General features: G+C 34.7%; 1 protein-coding gene across 2 annotated transcripts in view; it reads left to right on the top strand.

Annotated features, from left to right (window-relative positions):
• The window catches only part of LOC148674905 (adhesion G protein-coupled receptor F3-like), a 40811-nt gene extending 18687 nt beyond the window's left edge, over nt 1-22124 (top strand). For both annotated transcript variants that reach the window (XM_088625662.1, XM_088625661.1), the window contains 10 exons: nt 4141-4356; nt 5865-6110; nt 8912-9046; nt 10083-10270; nt 15894-16082; nt 17711-19054; nt 19151-19192; nt 19461-19496; nt 19586-19669; nt 20604-22124. In XM_088625662.1, the coding sequence (XP_088481788.1) occupies nt 4141-4356; nt 5865-6110; nt 8912-9046; nt 10083-10270; nt 15894-16082; nt 17711-19054; nt 19151-19192; nt 19461-19496; nt 19586-19648 (2459 nt within the window). In that variant the 3' untranslated portion in view covers nt 19649-19669; nt 20604-22124. The remainder of the gene's footprint in view (nt 1-4140; nt 4357-5864; nt 6111-8911; nt 9047-10082; nt 10271-15893; nt 16083-17710; nt 19055-19150; nt 19193-19460; nt 19497-19585; nt 19670-20603) is intronic.
• The last annotated feature ends 1798 nt before the right edge of the window (nt 22125-23922 follow it).

Genomic DNA, 23922 nt, shown 5'->3' with positions numbered 1-23922 from the left:
TATCTAGCATAGAAACCAAACACAAGGCAAAGGCAAATTATTCCCTTAAGAATTGAAAAAAATCAAGAAGCTTGGTGTGTTCTTATCGCTTATATTCTGGATTGCAGGAAAGTAGGCATCATCTTCAAGGTTTCTTTGATGTGAGGTGCAGTGTGAATGAGGCTTTCAAACTTATTCAGCATTTCTGTGGAGTGAAAGTGAAAGGTCTATCTGTCACAAGAATTTTCATCCCCTAACCCAGTGATGATCAGTCACTACTTGCTTGTGGCAACCATACTGGTTCATCCCATGTACTAGAGCCGCATGAGGCTTTTTCTGCCACCTCTATCATCTGTTGGACCGCTGACTTTCTGTCTTTGCTGCTGATCCCCAGCTCTCCTAACATCCTCCAAAGTGACTGGGCTGGGAAACTGCAGCATCCTACCTCAAATGGAAATAACCAGGCTTTCCAGCTTTTGCTTCTGATGTTGTCCACAAAATCATAATACCTTGCTATTTTTCTCTCAAAAGCTTCTTGGCACATTTCTTCCCAAGGAACTGTCAGTTCAATGAGGATTATAACCTTTCTCTGGGAGGCCGACATGACTACATCAGGTCGCAAGTTTGTCTGAACTATGTCTGGAAACACAAGTCACTTGTCTAAGTCGACCTCCATTGACTAATCTCTGCTGAAGTGTCTTTGAAGGATGCCCTCAGGTCTAGCTCCAGCTAGTATTGTGCTCTTTTCTCCAGCTAATGTTAGATTGTGCTAATTGAGGTTTTATACCTTTTCTAAATTCATCCAGGTTCATGGCTAGTGCCCTGAGTACCTTATCGTGACGCCATTGATACCTGCCTTACCCTAATGCCACACTGCAAGCTGATAACACATGTTCAAGGTTGCCTGTTCTTTCACACAGTGTGCAGCTGGGGCTTTCAGTTAGCCTCCATCTATGGAGAGTACTTGAAGTGGGCAAGACATTGTAGACTGAATGTAATTGAAACCAAATCCGCAAAGGCTCAAGTTTCCAAATGTCACTCCATGCTAGCTCTCTATTTGTTGTTTCCCATCTAGTCCAAGCTCTCTGTTTTCCCAACTGTATAGCTTTCAAACTGCAAGCCTCTTCTTCCTTCTTTTTAGTTCTTCTTGAATCAAGCTGCTCTCCTCCATTTTCTTTTTATACTTACTTGCATAGCCCAGACCTTGACGACCAGCAGTTGTCTGTCCAATATTTTTTTGGCTTTCTGCAGATACCACTGCCAGATCTAGTCTGTACTGTATTCTTGCTTTTCTAGTTTTTCATCTTTCAAGTCATGTAAAGCTACTGCAAGCCTGACTTTTGTGGCATTGAACTCCTCGACCAAGGACGAAAGGAAGCTGTAACTTTGAGGATCTGCTGTAGAAACCTTGGCTAGTAAAGCTGGGTGGAACCCCTAGCCAGTGGTGGAGAAAGCTGTTTACTTTCTCCAAAAATTCAACTGTGATGGTTGCAATTTCATGGAGCATCATGAAGCCTTGACAATAATCCACGTTGATAAAGTCAAACCTTAAACTTGCCCGGTAAACCAGTTCTGTCGATCAACCTCAATCCCTCTAGTGTCTGTTTCTCTACCTCCCTTGTATTATTTGTATCCTTTAGGGTTGCATTAAACCATTTCCCTAGGCACTTAATTCTTTCTGCTGTTATGGAGAGCAAATCCTTGCACACTAAGCACAAACCTGTCAATGATCTTTCCTCTCTTGATTACTAATGATCTTGATTTCTGGGGCTTGAACTTCATCCTTGCCCACTTCACAGCTGTATTCAGGGCTCTTAAAACCCATTTGGCTTGCACTCGTTTAGTGGTTGTTACTGTTAGGTCATCGATGAATGCTCTGATTGATGGTACTGTGATGCTTGAGTTCATCTTGGGCCCTCTGGACTCTTGTGCACTTCCAATGATTAGGTTCATGGCCATCAAAAATAAGGTAACTGAAATTGTACAGCCAGTCACAATTCCATTCTCAAGTTATGGAATTTCCTACAGAGAAACTCATCTTTATATTGCTCAGGTACCTTTTGATTATGTTCTGTATATTTCCTGGAATGAAATAATGCTTCTTCAATCAGTTTGTGAGGCAATGAACCATAAGCATTGGCAAAATCAAACCACGCAACTGCCTTGTTGTTGCTTTTGCCTCCCTGATCAGTTGCTTATTACACTTGTGTGCTCGATGCACCCTTGAGACCCTGGAACACCACCTTTCTGCACTGAAGTGTCTATGTAGTTGTTTCTTGTCAGGTATATAATCAGCCTATGAGGCAGAATTCCAAATAATATCTTCCCCTCTACTTTTAAAAGAGATATTGTTTTTAACTGATTTATTTCACACAACTCTTTTTCCTTTGGCCCAAAACAACCTTCTGCTTCCAACCAACATAGAGGGATCTTTCCTTGCCTCCAAATCACCTTTAGCAGCTTCCATAGTCCATACAAAAGTTTTGGACAGCTCTTGTAAACTTTGTACAGCACTCCATTTGGTCCAGGTGCCAATTTGCTCCTTGTTTTTCTGACTATGTCTTTAACTTCCTTTAATGTAGGTTCACTTATATTCATCTCAAACATGGGTGGGTCTGATTTCTCTATATGGGGGCCCTGCCCTAGGTCTTATTCTCTTTGACATTCATTATGCGCCTCTGCTACGTACTTCTCTACTTCCTCTTTACTTGCCTTTAAACTTGTCTTCACGCCTGGAAGGAGGGATTTTGAAAAGTTCAATGGATTTTTCAAGAAAGCATTCCATTTTCTCTCTTATTCTTTCCTTTCCTTCCTCGCTTTTTCTGCCCTTCTGATACTTTTCAATCTATTCCTTTGTATATTTCTTCATTCTTCTAGTCCTTCCTTTTCATCATCCATTGCTTGAAGGTATCGTTTCTTCTGATTTTTTGTCTTTTTCCTCAAGTTTGTAATCTCTGATTTGTTGCTTGCTATTTATTAGCCATCAACAAAGACATTCCAAATTCTTGTTTACCAGGGATCTGACTGGTTGATTCAAATCTGAGATTCAAATCAACCTTCAGTAATTTTGATTGCTTCTTCTTTTGAGATCTTGACAAACTGCTCTGTATTTTACATGGTTAAAACTTGTAACCTTTTATGTGTGATTCTCACAGTTTGACTTTTAGATTTCTGAACTACAGTACTCATGTTCAGATGGTCCAATCATCTGAAACTCCTGTCTCAAACACAGCACCTTAGTCTTGACATAAGTAAGGACAATCAAACTGTTAAGTGGAGCATCAGGAGACACAGAAGTGGGGGGTTCTGTTTCTCTCACAGACTCTTCTGCTGGTAACAGTAAAGATCCAATAACACGGTTGGACTGGACAAGGGACCTGTCAAGGAGTCAGGATCAAAGAGTTTGGGGAGACTTTTCACTGGGGAAACAGACAAGTAAACTTTGGGAGGCGAAGCTCCAAGTAACAAACCCATGGAACAATTGCTGAGTTTCAGTTTTTCATCTTGATCATCTATGTTCGCTTGCTGTTCTTGGATGAAATCAGCTGTAGCTTTTTTGATGTGAAAATGTGTAGTCGGGGGCAAACAGGACTTAACCCAATGGGATTCCCAAAACTCCGGTCAGAGGGAGTGTTGTAATACTCCATCCAGGGAAACTCCAGAGCCAAAGGATAATATTCAGTTTGCATTTGTCCACTGCTAAAAAGCAGACACTTTTCTTTTTTTCTTGATTAAATATTAGTAATAGCAACATACTGTATATCCAAAGAACAGTTTGCAGTGCTAGTTGCTAACAGTTATATTGTTTAATTGTACTGATGATATCACTCATTTCCAAACCTTGTCCTGTAGGCAAACAGATTTTTATTCCAACTGAGCTTTCATAAATAATCAAACACTTATTCGACATAATCATAGGAAATCTGGAATATATTGCATCTGATGAAGATTTTAAAATCTAAAAAAAGTAATTTTTGTGTAAGAAAGAAAAAATCAAAATTCCCAATGAAGAAATCTGTTAGTTTGAATTAAGCTGGCCAAAACAAAAAGTAGCTCAGTTATGGGCCTCCAGGGCTAGGGTTGAGAACTTGTAATGTGAAGTATATAATGTATTATACATTAAAATGCATTTAACGATTTCTCTTTGTTCTTATTTGACAGGAATTGTGACTATTAATGCACCACAAAGTCGTGTAAAGTATATGTCACAACAAAATCTGAACTGTGCAATTAGTGAGAATACGAATCAGGCATCTTGGTCCTTGAAAAAAGAAAACAAGGACCTAATTGATGTTGTAGATGGGACTGAAAGCAAAATAACATTTGGAGAAAACTGTCTGTCCCTTAGCCTAAGTAATGTAACAGAATTTTGGAAAGGTATGTACAAGTTGGACAAATTTATGTTTTCCCAAATCAGGTTGCATTTTAACTTATTTTAACAGGTAACAGTAACAACAATCTCTAGTAAGAACAAAGCATATATAGTACATTTAATATATCAAATTAGTGCTAACATAGTTTCTAATATAGAATCGTTCTTGGATAAATAATAAATCAAACAAATCACTATAAATAAAAGTTTATTAATGCTGTATAGCAAAATACAAGTAGCTGCCTATGCAAACACACATGATAATATTATGTACAGTCTTAATAGATAGATACTTTATTGATCCCATGAGGGAAATTGCAATGTCTATAATGATGTCTATAAGTCTTGTTTGTTATTGTTATTTATAGAATGGTTGTGCCACACCAACTACACCAGAGTAAATTCCTTGTACATGAAATGTACTTGGCAAATAAAGGTGATTCTGATTCTGAATCACATTTTCTTTTCAATTCACTCTTTATGACATTGCTAATTTAAAATTAGGCATAAAGGAGATTGATCAAGGATTTAAATTTAAATTTAATTTATTTTAATTACCTTATGTTTGACTTTGGTTGTGTAATTTTAGAGAAACATTAATTTAAATGTTAGTTATATCATCAAATATGGTTCAGTCTAGAAGGTACACATTTTCTTGAGAAGCAGTTTAGTCATTTTTAAAAATTCTAAATGAAAAACAATTCAAATGTTTCTGCTTCTTTAGGTTGGTTATTCATTTTACACCAAATAAAAAATAAAAACACTTGACAGGATTCAGATTTTAATACTCAAACCAAAAAAGAATAGGGGCAATTGCAATGACGTGTCAAATTTAGTATGCAGCTCCATATTGAGTTGCAGACCTGTGCGGAGAGGAAGATAGGATAATTCAGAAATTGTTGACAGCTACAGTATATTGTGCAGTATCTGTCACCAACATATAATTACTGTATCTTGCATTCCTATTTAGGAATGTTTTGTCACATATTATGTCTCTCTGTCCTTTTTCCACCAGCATTGAATCACTATTTATGTGCCTTTTACAAGTGGTAAGGACTTGTCCAACCTTCAGCCCCTGAAATTTTCATAGAGAAGATCCATATTTTAAATAGTGTAAAAGTGATAGTGAATTGGAAGGTATTAAATAGTAGGACCTGTATTCCACACTGCTTCTCATATGAAATCAGATCTTTGTATTTCTCCTGGATTGCATCTCTAGGTTTATAGACATATTCTGCTTGTTAGTGTATGAGATAAAGGATTCAGCTTTACTGATGTACTGTACAGTACATGCATGGGGAAAAAAATCTGTCCTTAAAAAGACAAAAAATCCCAGAGGCAGAAATTTCAAAAATAATTATGGTGTTTTCTACTGTGTGTAATAGATTATTTTTTAATTTTTCAGTTTTTACAATTTGAAAGTTTTTAGAAAATAAAGTTTTCATTTTCTGATTTGCCTTTATTATGTCATTGAGAATGCTTTTTTTCCCTCTTTTTGAATAATTTAAACAAGGAACCTACTTCTGCAACTTTACAAAAGGAAATATTATCAACACAGCCAGTGCAAACCTTGATGTAGCACTATTGCCAGCTGCAATTCAAACAGAAGTAGAACCACAGAATCCAGATTGCTCTCTATCAACAGGCCGGGTATCTATTAAAGTGAGATGCAATATCCAAAATAGCTCAGAGAATTACACAGTTTTATTTTATGACCTCCACGGTGTTATTCTTAAAAATAATCAAAAAACATCTGAAGGTAAGAATGTTCTCTGTTATCTTTTGGTGCATTTGTATACGAGTACATGTTTTTACACTGTATGGGTTGTTATTTATGTGTATGATGTGATATAACATGTAAGATGGATGGGGTTTTATTTTAATACAAATTATTTACTAAACTACTCTTTCTTATTATAGATGTATTTTTGCAGGTTGTTTAACATTGTTTAATCTAACAGCATAATACTCAGGGTCCCACACAAATATCTGTATACACAGGAATGCAAAGCTGCAGTACTGTGACTTCATACATCATACTCCATTGTTCAATTCTGTTAATGATAATAAAAATATATATATTATTTTGTGTCGTTATGTTGATTATATCTAATAAAATTAATTAAAATAACAAGGAGTGCAAGGATATATTGTTTATATGATGAAAGGATATATTGTTTAGTCTAATGTATTATATTTAGTCTAATGTGTATTGTATAAACAATATAAAATATATTTTTAGTATAATGTGTAAAAAATAACATACAGTAAACTCCCTTGTATCCCATAATCATACATCTGGAAACCTCAAGCAACCAGAAAAAAAATCAAAAGAATTAATAATAAATAAAAAGTAAACAAAATAAAAGAAAACATATTCTCAGACATATCGTAAGTTTGAATCCCACGTGCAGCACGTTGTTCTGCTGACCTCCCACGAGTGCAGCCAGTTTTATTATGTTACTGCTTCATCAGTCTTTTATCAGCAAACCCTTCTCCTCTGTTTCTTCCAGATATAAAGGATATGTATTTTTGAGCCTCGTCATACAAACTGATGCTTACACATCCCACATTTTCTGTTCCCATAACAGGAATGCTCTGTTTATTTTTATTGTGATTCTTATTGTAACATAAGAGAAATTTTGGACAGAACTAAACAGTCATGTGGTTTTTTGAGGGGTACTTAATAATGGATAATGGATCCATTTGTTCTACAAACCATCAGTACAAAAAATACTTGTCAAAAGATTATTGTGCATTTTATTTAAGAATGTGAAAAGCTTTAAACTATATAAAAACACTGGAGTGGTTATAAATGAAAGGAGGCCATTCAGCCCATCTAGCCCTTTTGGTGATGGCTGTCCGTCGTGTCTGGTGATGATAGTTGAACTTTGTGCAGCTCATCTGTTTGGAAGATGAGCTGCATGAAGAAACCTTTGCGGGAGAGCTTTTTGAAGTGGGAAAGCCATACTGGGGCAGTCCCACTTTCTTGACCTCAGAAGCCTGGGTCCAGTGGTACAAGTAGTTGTCACGACTGGAGACTTCCTTGGTTGCAGTGGATAGCCATGATGCCTTTCTGTGCCTTGTCATGCCCTTCGCTTTCTATGGAGAGTTGCGACAGTATAGTGAACCATCACTTTACTGGGACATTAGGACCCACACAGACCGCAGGGTGAACACCTCCTGCTGGCCCCACTAACACCTCTTCTAGCAGAAACCTTAGTTTTCCCCTGGTGGTCTCTCATCCAGGTTCTGACCAGGCTCACACCTCCTTAGGGTTACCAATTGTGAGCTGCAAGGTGATATGGCTGCTGGAAGGTAGTACTTAATTGATCCAATGATCTCATGCAGATGTTTTTTTGAAAGAAAGCAGGGTATTGGTCTTACCAGGTTAGTTTGATCTATAACTCTCACAACCCTTCGTTAAAAGCATTTCAGTGTAGTTAGCTGGCTCTAAAATATATTGTATTTCACTATTTCTACAAGAAACAGCTAACAGGAGTGGACTGCAGATTTTATCTACAGATTGTACAGATGCATCCCAAGTGTATTCAAAATAGATTGGTAGTTGTTGCCTCAGTCTTGGATTGCAGTCAGTTGTGCAGGAATGACAGGATAATAATAATAATAATAATAATAATAATAATAATAATAATAATAATAATAATAATAATAATAATAATAATAATAATATGTCCTATTTAATAATAAATACAAAATAAACAAAATACACTTCCAATACCATTAATGTGTAGCGCCGACCTGAATGATGCGATTACTTCCAGAAGGGATTTTTCAACTGCCAGTTGGCTAAAAACATTAAAAGATTTATTTTCTCCAGGTTTACAGATAATGAATAAATATGAACATTGTATATGTGAAAATATATGCAATATTTTACATTTATTGATATAACACATAATAATTTTCATTAATTTAATCACATTTTAATTGATAAATATTGAAAAATAATGTATACACTCGCATTTCTTTCACTTCAGTGGTTAGCTATGGATAATCAGGAAGGCTATTGTACATTTAAAATACTCCTCTTTGTAAAGCAATGGGAAAGGTTTATTTGTGAATACCAAAAAATAAAAAATACGAGAAAAGTTGCCACTAATTGTGTGTATTGTCAATATGTACCCTTCAGAAAAAAAAGGTCTTATAAATAAAATTTTATTGATGAATTTGTACAGCAAGAATCAAAAACTGGATTTTACTTTCTGATGGATACATCCTATGATATGGGCACAGGAGTCTGTACCTTTATTGAATTTTAGGGAAGAAAATAAATCAGAAAATGCTCACACTTTACAATATGAAAATTATGATTATGATATATTTAGATACATAACTGGTGTTTTATCAAGGTTTTAATATAGTAATTTTGTTTTCTTTGTCATATCAAAATGCTTCAATATAGCATACTGTATATTACAACACTAGTAAGACAAAATATCAACACCACAAAAAGACAATTTGAAACATTTTGTCAAAATTGTGTTATGGACTAGTTTTCTTACAAATACCATAATCACTTTCATTATTTTTTTTCAGATATAATCACCTATGAAACAGAAATTAATGATGTTTGCCAAATGGTTACCAAGTTAGATAACAATGTTACATGTTCATTTCAAAACAATCTGTTTCAGAGCAAAAACGTAACTATAATAATCCCTGTGATGTATGGTAAGTTTTACTGTTTGTATCTCTCCTACATATTCTCTTTTAAAATTAACATCTCTATATTAATATTGGTGGATTCATGTTACATGAAAAAGAAAGTGCTTCGAATTGCATTGTCTTTTGGTAAGAACCAGAATCAGATCCAAGGTTAACTCCAGAAAGATTATTTTTGGTGTTGGCTTTTGGAGAGGCTCAGTTTATTGACACCACCTTGGGTTGTCCTATTGTTGCCTAATTTTCAGAATGTGTGTGCTTTCTTTTTGTGGCACCAGTCTTACTATACTTTCACTGGGTGTACTTTTAATTCCATATCAGAGACTTTGTGGTTAAACACCAGGTAGTTGCATTATGTTGCAACACAAGCTATGCTTTTAGAGTTGGTTTTCTGAGACTGCTGGAGGGTGGCTGGTCAGGTTTTGCTGATGGCATTAGCAAGGTGGTCCCATAAATGTACTAGTAAACTCAATACAGAAGGGAAAAAAAATGACAATAACAGAAACTTAATGAAACATAATCACATAATGACAATATAAATATATTACATGATAATTAGATGGAATTTCTTCAGTGATTACTTATTCTTAATCACTCATTTAGGCAATTGTAACTGAACACAAATATTATTCAATGAACACCTAGTGTTTTTATGAAATAACATAACTTTCAAAGTTAAATATTTGGTTATCCTAAGAAGCAATGCTATTCAATCAACAAACCTCTCACAGTTTAGAATGTAAATAACATCAGTATTCTATACGTATCATTGTATAATAGATTTGCTTGGAGTCTGGTACGCCATGTGAAACCTAATTCACATATTTAAAGTCTTTTTAAGTTTTATTACATTTCTAGCTGCTACCTTTGAATCTATTGTGAAGCTTTTATGCATAATAGGAAAAGCAAAATTGTCAATTATACAGTCATCTTTTTCATTCAATTTCAGTTTCATTCAAATGTAACAACTTGTTATGAAAGTAATGCCTGTATGTGAGTGTTAAATGTTAAATAACAAAAAAACTGTGTTCCCTTATTATAATAGATGGCACACATAATTGCTCAGCAGATGAGGATTGGCCAAAGACTAAGGCTAACTTTATATCAACACTACAATGTACTGGAGACAAAAAAGGAAACAGACAAAGAAAATGTACAGCTCCCAACATTTGGAATGAGGAAGTGAAAAACTGTGTTAATCCAGCATTGTCCAACATGCTTCAGATTGCATTGGTATGTTTCTTTAAATACTTCAAACTATAAAGATGTATAATTACAAAGGTATGTGTGCAACAGGAAAAATGAAAACAAACGAGTCTGATGTCTTAATGTAAAGTGTGCAAATCGTTAAAAAAACCCACAAAGGTTTACTACTGTTTCATTTGTTATTTGATGACCTCATCAAGAATTCCTTTTTACAGCATTCTACACTCTCTTTTAATTCAAGATATAAATATATAAATCTAAATTATTTGTGATTACTTAGCAAAATCTGGATATTCATGTACAAAATCTCAACCAGTAAAATAAGTTCTTTTGAAATCAGGTTCTATACGTGCAGACAACATCGATACAATCTTTGCAATATCGAGCATCAATTTACTGTTTTCCAAGGTGAATGCCTACAATTTGCAGAGTACCACTTTGTTCTGTTCTGTTACAGGAAAAATACAAATTGGTTCACAAAAGGAGATACTGTATTATAAGCACATGACAATCGGGCATATTGTGTTGCCAGAGGGTACTGGAGTAATTTGAAATGTATTGAAAGCTGACATGAATTACATAGAAAGTGCTTTTATAATTTACTGGGAAAATGTATCCACACAAACAAACTCAAGGAGCATCAGAGAACACCTACACAACACCTGCACTTTGGTTTTCGAAGTGATCAGACCACACATGTTTTCTTACTGCCATAAGACCCCTAGGACTCATGGACATACAGTATGGACAAATGGACTCATATGATCTTTACGTTTTTATCCTAGTTATTTCAAACCATGCTACCAACACCCAGTTCTGGGATGTAACAACTTGAGAGTAATGCCTGTATGTGAGTGTTAAATGTTAAATAACAAAAAAAACTGTGTTCCCTCATTATAATCCCTAAATATCACAGTCCCAGTTCTACTGTGCTCTAATAAACTTGATTCAGTACAGTTGTGTCGCATATATAATAATACAAAGAATATTGAAAAAATAAACACAATGGGCTTTACTAAGAATGAAAAAACTAACTCTAGTAAAGGGTAAGTTATAATATCATAACAGTGATCTACAATTTGAATTTATTAAAAGTATCAATAATTACTCAAATAAATTACTACGTTATTTGTTTTTATATGCAATAACTTGAATTATAGGGGGCAAAAACAATGCTTGGTTTTGAATTTACAGTATTTATTTCCTTTAAAACATACTTACTAACAATACTGTACATAGTAACACTATTTCTGAAATAGTTAACAGTTATGACAAAAATATTACTACAGAAATGCTTGTTTTGTTAGCCATGAAACAATAGCTTATTTTCCCCATAAGGTATTACCATACGTTCTGCATTTGCAAAACTGCCATTTGCAGAGACCTAAAGGAACTTTAGTGTATTAAAATTGCTGTTCCCAAGAGGGAAGGAATCATGATGTTTATCATTGAACGTGTTGAAATACGAATAGAACTCATGAGTAGTTTTGGTTATATGTCATTTCATAAGGACAGCAAATTATGTAAAGTAAATGTACTGTACTCAGCAGACACATTGTCTTTTGATGTTGACAAAACTGATTGCCTAGAACATGAAATAAAGAAATTAAAGCCTGTGTGGAACTGACAATGTCATACTGTACCTGACTTTGAAAACCTTCATTCTGAAAGGGTAGTCTTTATTATAAATATTCCTGTTCTCTACCCGTCCATGGTTACTGGATAAACAGAAGTGATCTAACTGTTGTTTGATGACTTCATCTTCACATGATATACAAGTTAATAATTCCAGCAAAGCTTCCCAAAGATATTCCGAACATGATATATGAATGTCATTTGGCAGCGGAAAAATGGAAAAGAAGGGCCATGAGAGAGAAGGAAGGAGAGGTTATGAGCATGAATGCATATATTGCATACATGAATACAACATGCAAATTGTGCTTCACCTACAGATCATGACAACAACCACAGTTGACAACAACAGTCCTCATTTAGTGACAGAAAGACCCTACCAGCAATTAGATACATATTTGTTTGACTGAAATAGACAAGGTTGACATAAGGATGACCTTATGACATATGAGGATGAGGTTTTCACTAATATTTCTTTAGTTCTCCAGCACTGAGTTCAAATCATTTGCAACAGAATGAGTAGGTGCGTTCAATGACCTCTAATTATCATGATTTGTACAATCAATCCCTAATTATCCAAGATCAAAACACAAAATGTTATGTAACAAACACAAAATTGTTGTAAACAGAATGAACTACAAACTGAGTACTCTAACTTAAAAATTCTAGTAATGTCATATTCTAAACAAAATAACATTACACAGAGTAAAATCATATCCATTTAAATATAATTCACAAAAACTAATCAACAGTAACATTCTGCTCTTTTGAAATGCAATAGAAGCTTCTGAAATTATATTGAGAAAACAGTAATACTAAGTGTCATCATGGTTAAGGTCAGAAAGCACTTCAAAGACTGCAGGCAAATGGTGATTGACTTCCACAAGCGGGGGGAAGACACTAAACGTATTCCTAAAAAAACTGAATCTATTGCTTTTCTCTGTAGTGTCAATTTAAACCTACTGATACAGTGACAACTACCTTGAAGTTGTGTGGGACAATGTTTAAGAATGTAACCATAAATCCAAAGGCAACAGCTATAGATCTTCAGTAACATACTTAAACCAATCACAGTGACACCACTGGTATTTATTATCTGCAACACTCATCTTAAGACAGAGCTTCTAGGCAACCTACTGTACCACCAGCTGTCACGCACAGTCCAAAATGTATGATTTCCCAGCTATGCAAATTACATGTGTGGCATTTTTAGTTGACCTGCAGCTGGATTTTCTTCTACACTCTAGAAGTGAAGATAATTTTTTCTTTGAAAAAACAGGTTGGAAGGCAGCATTGTGGTGCAGTGATTAGAATTACTGCCAGTGTTGGGGCCCCAGGATCAGTTCTGGTTTGTATGTGCTCCCAGTGTTTGTATGGGATTTCTCTGGGTAATTCAGTTTCTTCCCGCAATCCAAAGACATACTGTATTGATACAGTAGGTTTATTAACTTTTGGGAAAATCTGCCTTGCAATCTACTGGCATACTGTGCATGGTGTACCCTGCCTTGTGCGCAGTGCTTGCTGGGATAGAGACTTACTTACAGCACCCCAGAATTGCAAGAAGTGGTTAGGAAACTGATGGATGGAAAATAGGTTGGGGTGCACACTCCCTTAGTCACTCTCTTATGGAGACGTGAAACAAAGCTGCTGGAGCTGGAGTATTAAAACTGGGGTAGGCTGTCAGAGAATCACATTGTGACTCTCTAGAAATGGGGAAAACCCTTATATTAAGAAATTGGTTACAACTGCCTGGAAGGTGGTTGCCCTGTTGAAAGACTTGGAGTATAGACAAGGGTTGTCTACTCGAGTTTTGGGATAGATACTTGTAGTCATACACACATTGAGAAATTAGGTGAGATTGTTTATGATTAGTAGAAGGTTCCAAATGTGGTTCACAGACAGAGCGAGACTGGCCAAACAGTGACTGGAATGAGGCAGTTGCCACTGCTACTGAACAAAGCCCATAAAGCATGTGAGAAGGTTATATTTACACCAGTGTTGGTCAGGTTGAGAAGGTTATATTTACATCAGTGTTGGTCAGGTTGAGAAGGTTATATTTACATCAGTGTTGGTTACCTAATTCCTGCAAAATGGTGAATTGTATTGCGCAGTTTCACCATGCTACACAACCATTAAAGTGGGATCTTACAAGTAGGTAAAATATTTTTATTGATTAACTGTTCTGTTTTATGTGAATATGGGAGACGTCATAAGAAACACTAGGAATCCCATACAACAACAAAAAAAAAAAACTTAAACAGATGAGGTGTATTAAGTCTGATTGCTTTTAGGAATTAAAGGGTATTTGAAAGAAATTTATTCCATTTGAAAATGTGCATTTCATCACTATGAAAAACCCTAAGTACAAATCAGGTAATTTCAATATCTCATCCAGAGTTTAGAATTAATGATGGTTATGTTCCTTTGGGTTTCTGCAAATGGTGAATTTGTGAATACGGCATACCTTATGTTAAAAACAGGACATGGTTCTGCTGCTTGCATAACTGAATATTTCCAAGGCAATATTTTTAGTTATAAATGTTAGCTATTTCAGACATTCTGTTACTTTTAATGAAAGTGAGTAGTAGAAATGTTTTAAAAGCATTGTATTCCCTTGTAATTCAAATTAAAGTGCAAACAAACAACAGTACATCACTGATTATAGCTTATGCTGTGTTAGAGTTATTTTTTCTTATTCTTCACAGAGTGCTTTTGTTTACTTTTAACATTGTTTTTATTACTATTATCAATGCAGCACTGCTGTATGGTAAAACAATTTATTACAGCAACTTAATAACAGTCAAGAAAATAAATTGTGTATTCACTCCTCTCCCACTCAGCCAACTCACTCCTGCTATTCAATTCAATTTTATTTGTTGTTATACTTACACAGGTGCATAGCAAAATGAAAAGTGTTTTTCATTAGTCTCTCAGGTGCAGTATATACAGAACAGCAGACAAGACAATAGACAGTAAATACAATAACAATAACAATGTAAACAACGAGTGTGGTACCAGTATGACAGTACCCATATTTGTTAAAAACTGTGCAAAAGTACACAAGCCCTCCAGTCCACCGCAGTCCCTTCAAAGTAGATGGGAGAGTGGACTTTTCCTTGTCTCCTGAAGTCAACGTTCAGCTCTTTAGTTTTGCTGATGTTGAGACCTAGGTTGATTTATGATTTGTCTTATGATTTGTCTAAATCTCCCCCTTACAATTTATTTTCTTATCCTTTTTCATTATCCATGCAAGAACTGAGATTGTGATAACTTAGGGGACCAAAGAGCTTTTTTTTTGTTATTTAACATTTAATTTTTTATTTTTATTTTGTAGCATTAAATGAGTCACGTATAAACATTACTCTAATAACCAGTCTGCACATAATGCATACCTAATACATTTATGAAGGAAGCTGAATAACTAAAGCATTACCCAGGTTGAGTGAGATACACTTGATCCATGAAATGAAAATGCTTCGGAAGTAGGTGCTTGCGTTTTCTCTTCTATTGCACACCCCGTAAACAAGTGAATTATGACTGTGAATGTGCAAAAAGTGGTCACTAAAAATTTTAAATGAATAGGGTAAAGTCATGAATATTGAACTCACAAATATTGAGGTTTATTATATTACTATATAACAATCCAAACAATTATCGGTCGAGAACTGAATGTACTGTACTTCAAACAGCTCAGGTTAATCTTTTCCTATCAATCTAAATCTATAATAGTTTTAAAGAACCATAATAGTGATTCAATAAGACTGCAATGAATCTGAAATCAAATAAAAATAGCACTCAGATCAAAACTACAAATTTCATATTGTGTGCACTTCCAACATAAAACAATAGTAAAGTTATATTCAAAATGGAAAATGAAAAAATAAATGTGAGCATTTCATGTAAAATGCAAACTGGACAAAAAAAAGATGGCACTACAATTAATTATTTTTCTTTTAATTATTAATGCATAATTGTAAACGGGAAATCTGTGCATAATGTATTTCTGTTTTGCTTGCAGAATCTCCTAAAGGGACAGGGAGCAATTGCACAAATTGCGGAAACACTGTTTGATCGCCTAAAAAATACTACTGCGAACACAACATCTATTGACTCATATGCAGACCTAAAAACTTCAGTGGATATTCTTAATACTATCTACAAGGTTTCTAACAACACAAATTCTACATTTGAGGAGCACCTTTTATTTGTAAGCATTTTCTATTTCACTTAATGATCTAAAATTAAATTGGAAGAATAAGAACAGTAGTGCTTAAATAGCATTCAAATATATTAAAAATGTAATGTTTTAACAGTCATTTTTCTCCTAGTTGTGTACTTTAATCCTTTGTGCCACACATATCACATAGCACATTATAGTCAAAATTTCACATATTTCAATTTGGAACAGGTAAATGTTTATTCTATGCTGAAAGGAAAAGAAAAGAGACACAATGTTTTGGCTATGGAACCTTCCTCAGGTGTAGAATAGTAGCTTAATTCTGTCTCTGACTCTTCTTGAAATACCTTTTGCATTAACACTATTGTTACAAATGGGGAGTTATGAAAATTGAGAAAATCAAAAGCTGACTCAGAGGATAAATCAGCAAGTAAATTAAACAGTTAAGGATTTCGCCAAGAATATACCAAAGTGGTTGTTAGAGTAGAGGCACATGAACTCTTTGTTCTGTGGCACAGCTTTGGAGGAAGGAGTAATGATTAAGGCATGACGGAGTCTGCTAGCAGAATCTGCATGTTACTCTTTACCCATATAATGGTAGGAGCTGTGAACTCCTGCTGAATTCACATGCTAAACTCTAACCTTCACCCTTGCTTTAGCACACATGTTTCTCCCTCCCTGTACTGAACTCCCATCTTCTGTACTAAACTCCCTGATGGGGAATGTTTATACTAAACTCCTGATAAGAAAGGAATGTTTTAAGTGCTTTCTGAGTCCTGGAGTTTCTTGAAAAAGCTACTTCAAAGACAGGAGGGGGAGGGTGTAGAGAAAAGTATAGACAAAAGTGTAGAGTCATATCCCCTTTGAGCTACTATACATACTATAACTACTGTGGTCCTTATTGTGGTTCCTTGAATGCATAAAATAAAGCTTGGCTTAACGAACGGACACTTCAGGCTCGAATCTCTTGGTTTCTACAGGCATAAAGTGTTAAACAAATATTTATATTTATTAACAATGACAGTGGCACACACTAAACTACACTCAACATAAACGTGCAACACAAGTGTCACTATTTACAAATTTACAATAAAAAATAAGGCATCCCAGAGGCCTTTTCTAACCACCCAGAAAAAAACCCAGATTGCTACCAAGTTTTTTATGCCTAATAATAGGCATAATGCCTGCAGAGGCCAAAAGAAGAGATAGACTGCCTTCTAAACTAAGTATAATACAACCTGCAGAATTAGGGAATCTGTCTCCCTATTCAAAAATGCACCCACAAACCAGGACAGGCCGTCTTTTACCAAGGGAGTTTCCTAATAACAAAGTTCAAATACTTAGCTCCAATCTGGTCTTTTTGGGTGGTCTGGGACGAGGTGCTCTCACCTTGGATGTCTTTCTTGTGATCTTCTGTCTTCTTCTTCCCCCCTTGTTGTCTTCACTTTTTAATGGATTGTTAATTTACAGTAGATTGGCACCACATGTGATCTGAGGTTATACGGAATAGTTTTCTTGAATAAGATGTTGCATTTTAATTGCCCCTCAGTATTAATGGTCTTACAATTGCAAATGAAAGAGGACAGTTTGTAAGACAGGCTAATGAAGGTATAACAAAGTGAGATATTCCCAAAACTAAGTTCTATTTTCTGTTTCAGAACATGCTAACTTCGGCAAGCAATCTGTTGAACGAAAATCTAACAAATTCCTGGAACCAGACAGAGAAAGTGTATGAACCTGAATTGGTATCTGCTGTATACCTCAACTCTGTTGAAAAGCTCATAGAGAATACAAAACTGCAGAATACCTCATTGAACATTAATTCTTCAAATATTGAGTTTAAAGGATGTGTTGTCAAAGAAAACCCTAATTGCATTAAAAATTTAAGCCTTTTCAATAACATGGTAAGCATGAATGGTATCGAAGATGGAGTTCTGAAAACAATGGTTTTTAAGACAATCGGTAAACTTCTGCCAAACAACATCTCAGATACTGATGTAGTCAGTTCTGTTCAATCAATCACGCTTATAAATTCAACAAACAACAACGGTAACATCAGAATGATATTCAGCATGTCCAAAGAAAGAGCTCTAAATTACGAGATCAAATGTGTTTTTTGGGACTTCAGTACTAATAAATGGTCGGAAGCAGGCTGTCAGTGGATCAAAAAAGATTCTACAAATTTTTCCACCTGTGATTGTAACCATTTGACTTCCTTCTCCGTGCTGATGTCAAAATTCCCTATATCACTGCCTTTCGGGGATGAATTAACGTACGTTGGTATGGGAGTTTCCATATGTTCTCTGCTCCTCTGTATTGTAATAGAATTCCTAGTGTGGAACACTGTGGTTAAATCAAACATTTCTCATTTTCGTCATACAGCCCTTGTTAACATTTCTTTAAATCTGCTAATTGCAGACTGCAGCTTTCTGGGTTCTTCCTTTCCTGAGAAGCTTAGCCCAACATTGTGTTTAGGCCTTACGATTGTAAAACATTTCTGTTATTTAGCCATGTTTTTTTGGATGCTGTGTTTAAGCACTATGCTTCTCCACCAACTTGTTTTCATCTTCCACCAGATGAGAAAGAAAGTCTACTTGTCTTTTTCATTTATTGTTGGCTACATTTGTCCTTCAATCATTGTAGCCGCCACATACGTTTACTTTGGATCAGCGTACCACAATCCAGAAACTTGCTGGTTAATTTACAGTCAAGCTCTTCATGGGTCCATATTTTCTTTTGTGTTTCCTGTTTTAACCATTGTTATAATTAATTTCTTTGCCATGGCTGTGGTCATTACCAAGTTATTGAGACCTTCAGTTTCAGAAGGCACTAAAATGGATGAAAAAGAGACTCTCAAGAGTATTCTTAAGGCAGTGATCTTTTTGACACCTGTTTTTGGAGTAACGTGGATTCTTGGATTTTTAATTTTTACACTGGATTTAAATGATGGACTATATGTTAAACTAATTCATTACGCTTTTATTATATTGAACTCTTTCCAGGTAAGAATATGACTTAATTATTTTATTTTGTTACCTTATGTGGCTAAAGTAAAAATAGAATGCCTTATTTTTTTCCTTTGTATCATATATTTATAGGGTCTGTTTATTTTGATTACTGGATGTCTTACGGAAAAAAAGGTAAGTCTGTTGAGCATTGCCCTCATAATACCAGCACACTTTATCTCTGACATGGTGAAAAGTGACATGTTCTGTAGGTTTTAAATGTTTTAAAGGTTTTAAATGTTTTCGACCCTTAAAATGTGTTTTATTCAGGAGTATTTAGAAACATTAGCATCAGAACTGATAGACATGTACAATTGTAAACAATGCAAAAGTGATTTTGATTTGTCTTGATATTCATGATAATTCTTTTTTTTACTTATTATCTATTTTTGTTTGACTGTAGGTGCGAGAAGCCCTTTTGAAATACGTCAATTCTGTGGTGAGTTGATTGTGAACTTTTTAAATAAGACAACGTTTAAAATGAAGACATGAATTTATGAATAAAGAGTTCTTTCTTTATACTTTTAGTATGCTCAGCCATCCAAAACTGAAAGCTCTTCAAAAGCTCAATCCTCTTTTGTAAAGAAATGATGTTTCAGCTCTCAGCAAGAGGTGGGTGTTAGTATTTATTTATAATTTTTACACTTGATTTATACTTGGATAACTTTTGCTTTATTATAAATATGCTTTATATACTGTTTATACATACATAACTCTTTATTCTACTAGTAAAGTACTTAAATTAAAAGCAGTCCCTGTTACAAATTAACCTGCTAGACATTTTTTGCACTTAGGAATTGAGTAACCAATCACGTACCGCGGTACCGAGCGTCATCGTGCGTCACAGTGCGCGACGCCATAGCCAATTACCTCCGGTATGTGTCTGTACCGCGCACTTTGAATGGCTGCATCTGTAAACATTCCCAGCATTTATGGTGTTTTTCAAGATACCAAATCCAGCAATATAGAAGGTCCATGGATTATTTTGGTTGATAAAAAAATATTGTGAAGAGCAAATCTTACAAATTCTTATTCTTGTAGACAAAAGAATATTTTTATTCATCATTCCACTATCCAACTCGAAGTTTTGGCCCATGGGGAACCGCCTATATTTAGAAAGCATATTCAAAGTCTCTTCAAGTTAAGAATTTAATTGATTTGAATAACTAAATAGTACATAATTTAATTTCAATTTCTAAATGTGTTTATTAGTATGAAAATATTATAATTACTTTAACATTTCACTCGCTGTACCTTTTTTATTTTAACTACATAGCTTAGGTCATTCAAGCTAAGTATTTTTATTAAAATTGCAATTAATGACAGGTGTCTTATAGCAGGTGTAATTGTGGCTCACTGGATCAGCAGTGGTCTACTGTATAACAAAACATATAGAATTAAATTGTTAATCACCAGTACTTTTAATATTATGACCTTAAATAATATTATGACTATGCTAACCAAGGACATTGATTTTCGCAGTCATTATTGTTCATGGTGTATTATCACTGGCTACAATTCACTGTTGTATTCACTCTTTTTGTAGACTTCAAATTGGAATGAAGAGCAACAATACAAACCAATGGAATACCTTCTTATGTATACATATGTAAATATTGTATTAATTGCATTAATTAAGAATCCCTCATCTCAATTTTTTTAACTGTGCAGAAAACATGCTATTTCCAAAAAGTCTTTGTAAGTTTTCAGAACATGTTTTCAATGTGTTATTATATTAAAGCATCTGGAGTTGCTGAAAAGTCATTATCTGCTTGTTTGAGGTTTCCAACCTTTTCAACAAAGCAAGGAAAGTATGAAAGAAATTCAACAGAGGAATGGAACAAAAATACTTTAAAAGTTAGATAAACTTCAAAGTACAGGGTATATTAATACTCAACCAAAGATTTTCAGAAGAGATTTACACTGTAAATCACAACCTGAAAAGGCTATCCTCTCTCTGGAATAAATCTTTTCTTTTTGTAGCCTATGCATTCTGATGCAGGTTCCTACTTGAGTTTCTCATAATTATCTTGGTTAAGTCCACCTCCAGTATGAGATGTACAGTAAATAAGATGTGCTCAATCTGTTTCATCCACATATTGTTTAATTTGTAGAGGCTTAAATTTGAATAGCCTTGTTAAAATTTAAGTTGCCTAGGAATTTGATGTAATGAGAACATTGTTTTCTTTAATTGGTAACTAACATCTGTTTAATGTATACTTGCGTTAAAAAGATGCAAATGTTTTCAAAACAATTTCAGAAGAAATGGCATTTAAATTATAACTGTTTAGCCATTATCTTTGCAATGGAGAAGAGTCATATTTATATTAATAAGCAAGTTAATTAGTCAAATTTATCATGTAATTTGTATCAAAGTACACTAAAAAAAGAAAGAGTAAACCAATTGAACCAGTTAATTGAACAGATTGCATCCTCCATTAAAGCAATGGGTGTCACATTTGCATCAAACTTGGAGTTCAAATTATTATTTTTTCTTTTAGTTTAAACAAAGAGGAAAATATAGATCAGGCATTTTTACTGTGCTGCTTCTACTGTTATATTGTACTAAATTGAAATCCATGTACTGTTAAAAGAGACAAAAAAGGATGCATCTTCTATAATGTATGGACCTACTGTATAATATATATTTTATTCTGATACAGCAAGGAATGAAAGAAAAATATATTTACATTTTTATCTTTAACAACAATAAGATAATAGTTATTATATTATAAACAGACTGAAAAGTTGTTCTTTTTTTCTTAGAAATTTGAATATATTCTTAATTTCAGCAAAAAAAAACAAGCCTTAAGTACACACAGTGACAAATAAGTCTTGCTTTCCACTTAAAATAAATCTATATGCAATTTGTTTCAATTTAATTCATAACATTTATGTATTTATTTGTACTGCTCTAAACCTAATAATGCTTCTTGTTATTTCTAGCTCATTGTTTAGATTTTGATTCATCAACTAATCTTGCAAAATGTTATACTGTATGTTACATATTTTACTGATACATTTTTATAAATAATAATTTGAAATAAAGTCATTTGACTTGATCTCTTAGTTAATGTCAGTGTCATATATACAAAAAATATACATTAATTTTCTTGAACATGCCAACAGTGTCAAGCATGGCATTTCTGGATGAATTGCAAACGTTATTGGATTTGCATACAAAGCAGTTTTGTTACAGTTCCTCCATCAAGCTACCAGGGGACACCCCAACCTCTAGTGCCTGCTCTAACTGCGCAGCAGAGACGCAGATCAAGCAGACGTCAGCAGCCAATCCCTGCTTGCCTAGTGTCTCTAGGTCACCACGCCTCCCCTCCTATAGCCTACTTAAACCCTCCTCATGGTTCATGCAGTGCTAAGTATTGTTGCCTATACTCTGAGCTCTAGATTGAGCCTTTAGTACATTCTTCCCTGATTCTTGCCTTTTCTCCTTCTTCCATTTTCTTCCCTGCTCTTTGTTTGCTTTATCATTGTTCCTAAGTCTTTTGTCTGCTTGTAGATTCCTGGATTGGTTTTCTTCAGTTTGGTGTTCTCAGCCCTTGATCTTTTATTTTCCTCCTGGACTCCTAACCTGGTTTTTGGACATCAGCCTGTTTCTCGACTTTGATTATTGGATTGTGTTCCTGGACCAGGATTCTTGACTTCTCCTTCTGGCTTTAGACTCCCGCTCGCCTTTAGACCCTGGCCTTGGATTTCCCTCATTCACTGTTTTGGATCTTTTTTTTGGAACCAACATAGGGTCCCTTCTCGTTTATGGAGCTGTGGGCCAGGCTTACAAGTATACTAATAAAAGGAGGAGATTATACATTTGATAAATCAGGCAGGAACAGAAAAACATATACATTTATAGAACACCCCAAAAGTGACTAAAAAGTTTTATACTAGTAACCCCCAACTCAGTTCCTGTGACAGATTTCATTTGAACAAAAACAAACTCTCAAAGTTGAAATCACAGAAGGGGAAAAAAGGATACATGTAAAAGCTTTGCAAATACGAAGATCCCAGGGTTAAATGGATTTCCAATTGGATTTTATACTACTTTTTGTGAGGGAATTTCATTACTTTTTATGCAAATGATAAGGCATCTGATGCTGAAGATGGGGGGGGGGTCTTAAATAGAATAGAGCATCAAGTTAAATCAAGTTAGTTTGTTGAGCATTAAAAGAAAAATGGGTGAGAAGTGAATGAGCTAGTACTGTTAAATACATTTTCTTTGGTACTTCACCAAAAAAAGCCAAAAGGGTTTTTTAAACAAATATAAATGCCACATGCTTCAGTCTATTTCCAGCTGGGTTTGTCACTCATTTGCAGTGCATTTAAAAACAAATTAAGAAGTGGGATTTATTCCAGAGCTTTCCGGCTCACTCTGGCTCTGGAGCTTACACAGATTCAACAGAAGCTCCCCTGAGTTCCCTGACCATGGGCTGGAGGCAAAATAGAGAAAGGTAACACTGAAAACAAAATCTAAATGATCAAACTCAATTTACTGAACTGTATCATCTGTCATTTTTAAACCAGGCAGATCAGGTGAGTCACCATCAGATTAAAGATCCATATAATGGAACTACAGAAGTACTTCCAGATGATTTTATTCATTGTAATCAAAATGGTTTCATAAAAAACACAGACCCAAAAACTAAGATAACTGTGTGCCCACAAAGACAGTTTGCTTTTCCCTAACCAGAAACCATGGTTTAATATCGATATCCGAAATAACTGTGGGCACGATCGAAGGCCTTTAAATCTGGCAATCTTGACCTTTATAAGAAAGCGAAGTACCTGCGGAGAGCTATCAGGGACGCTAAAAGGCAATACCCTAACAAGATAGAAATACAAGCTGCCTCTGC

This window comes from Lepisosteus platostomus, chromosome 3 (genome assembly GCF_059453375.1).
Source record: "Lepisosteus platostomus isolate fLepPlt1 chromosome 3, fLepPlt1.hap1, whole genome shotgun sequence".
Taxonomy (NCBI): domain Eukaryota; kingdom Metazoa; phylum Chordata; class Actinopteri; order Semionotiformes; family Lepisosteidae; genus Lepisosteus; species Lepisosteus platostomus.
This window is presented reverse-complemented; position numbering and strand designations above follow the sequence as displayed.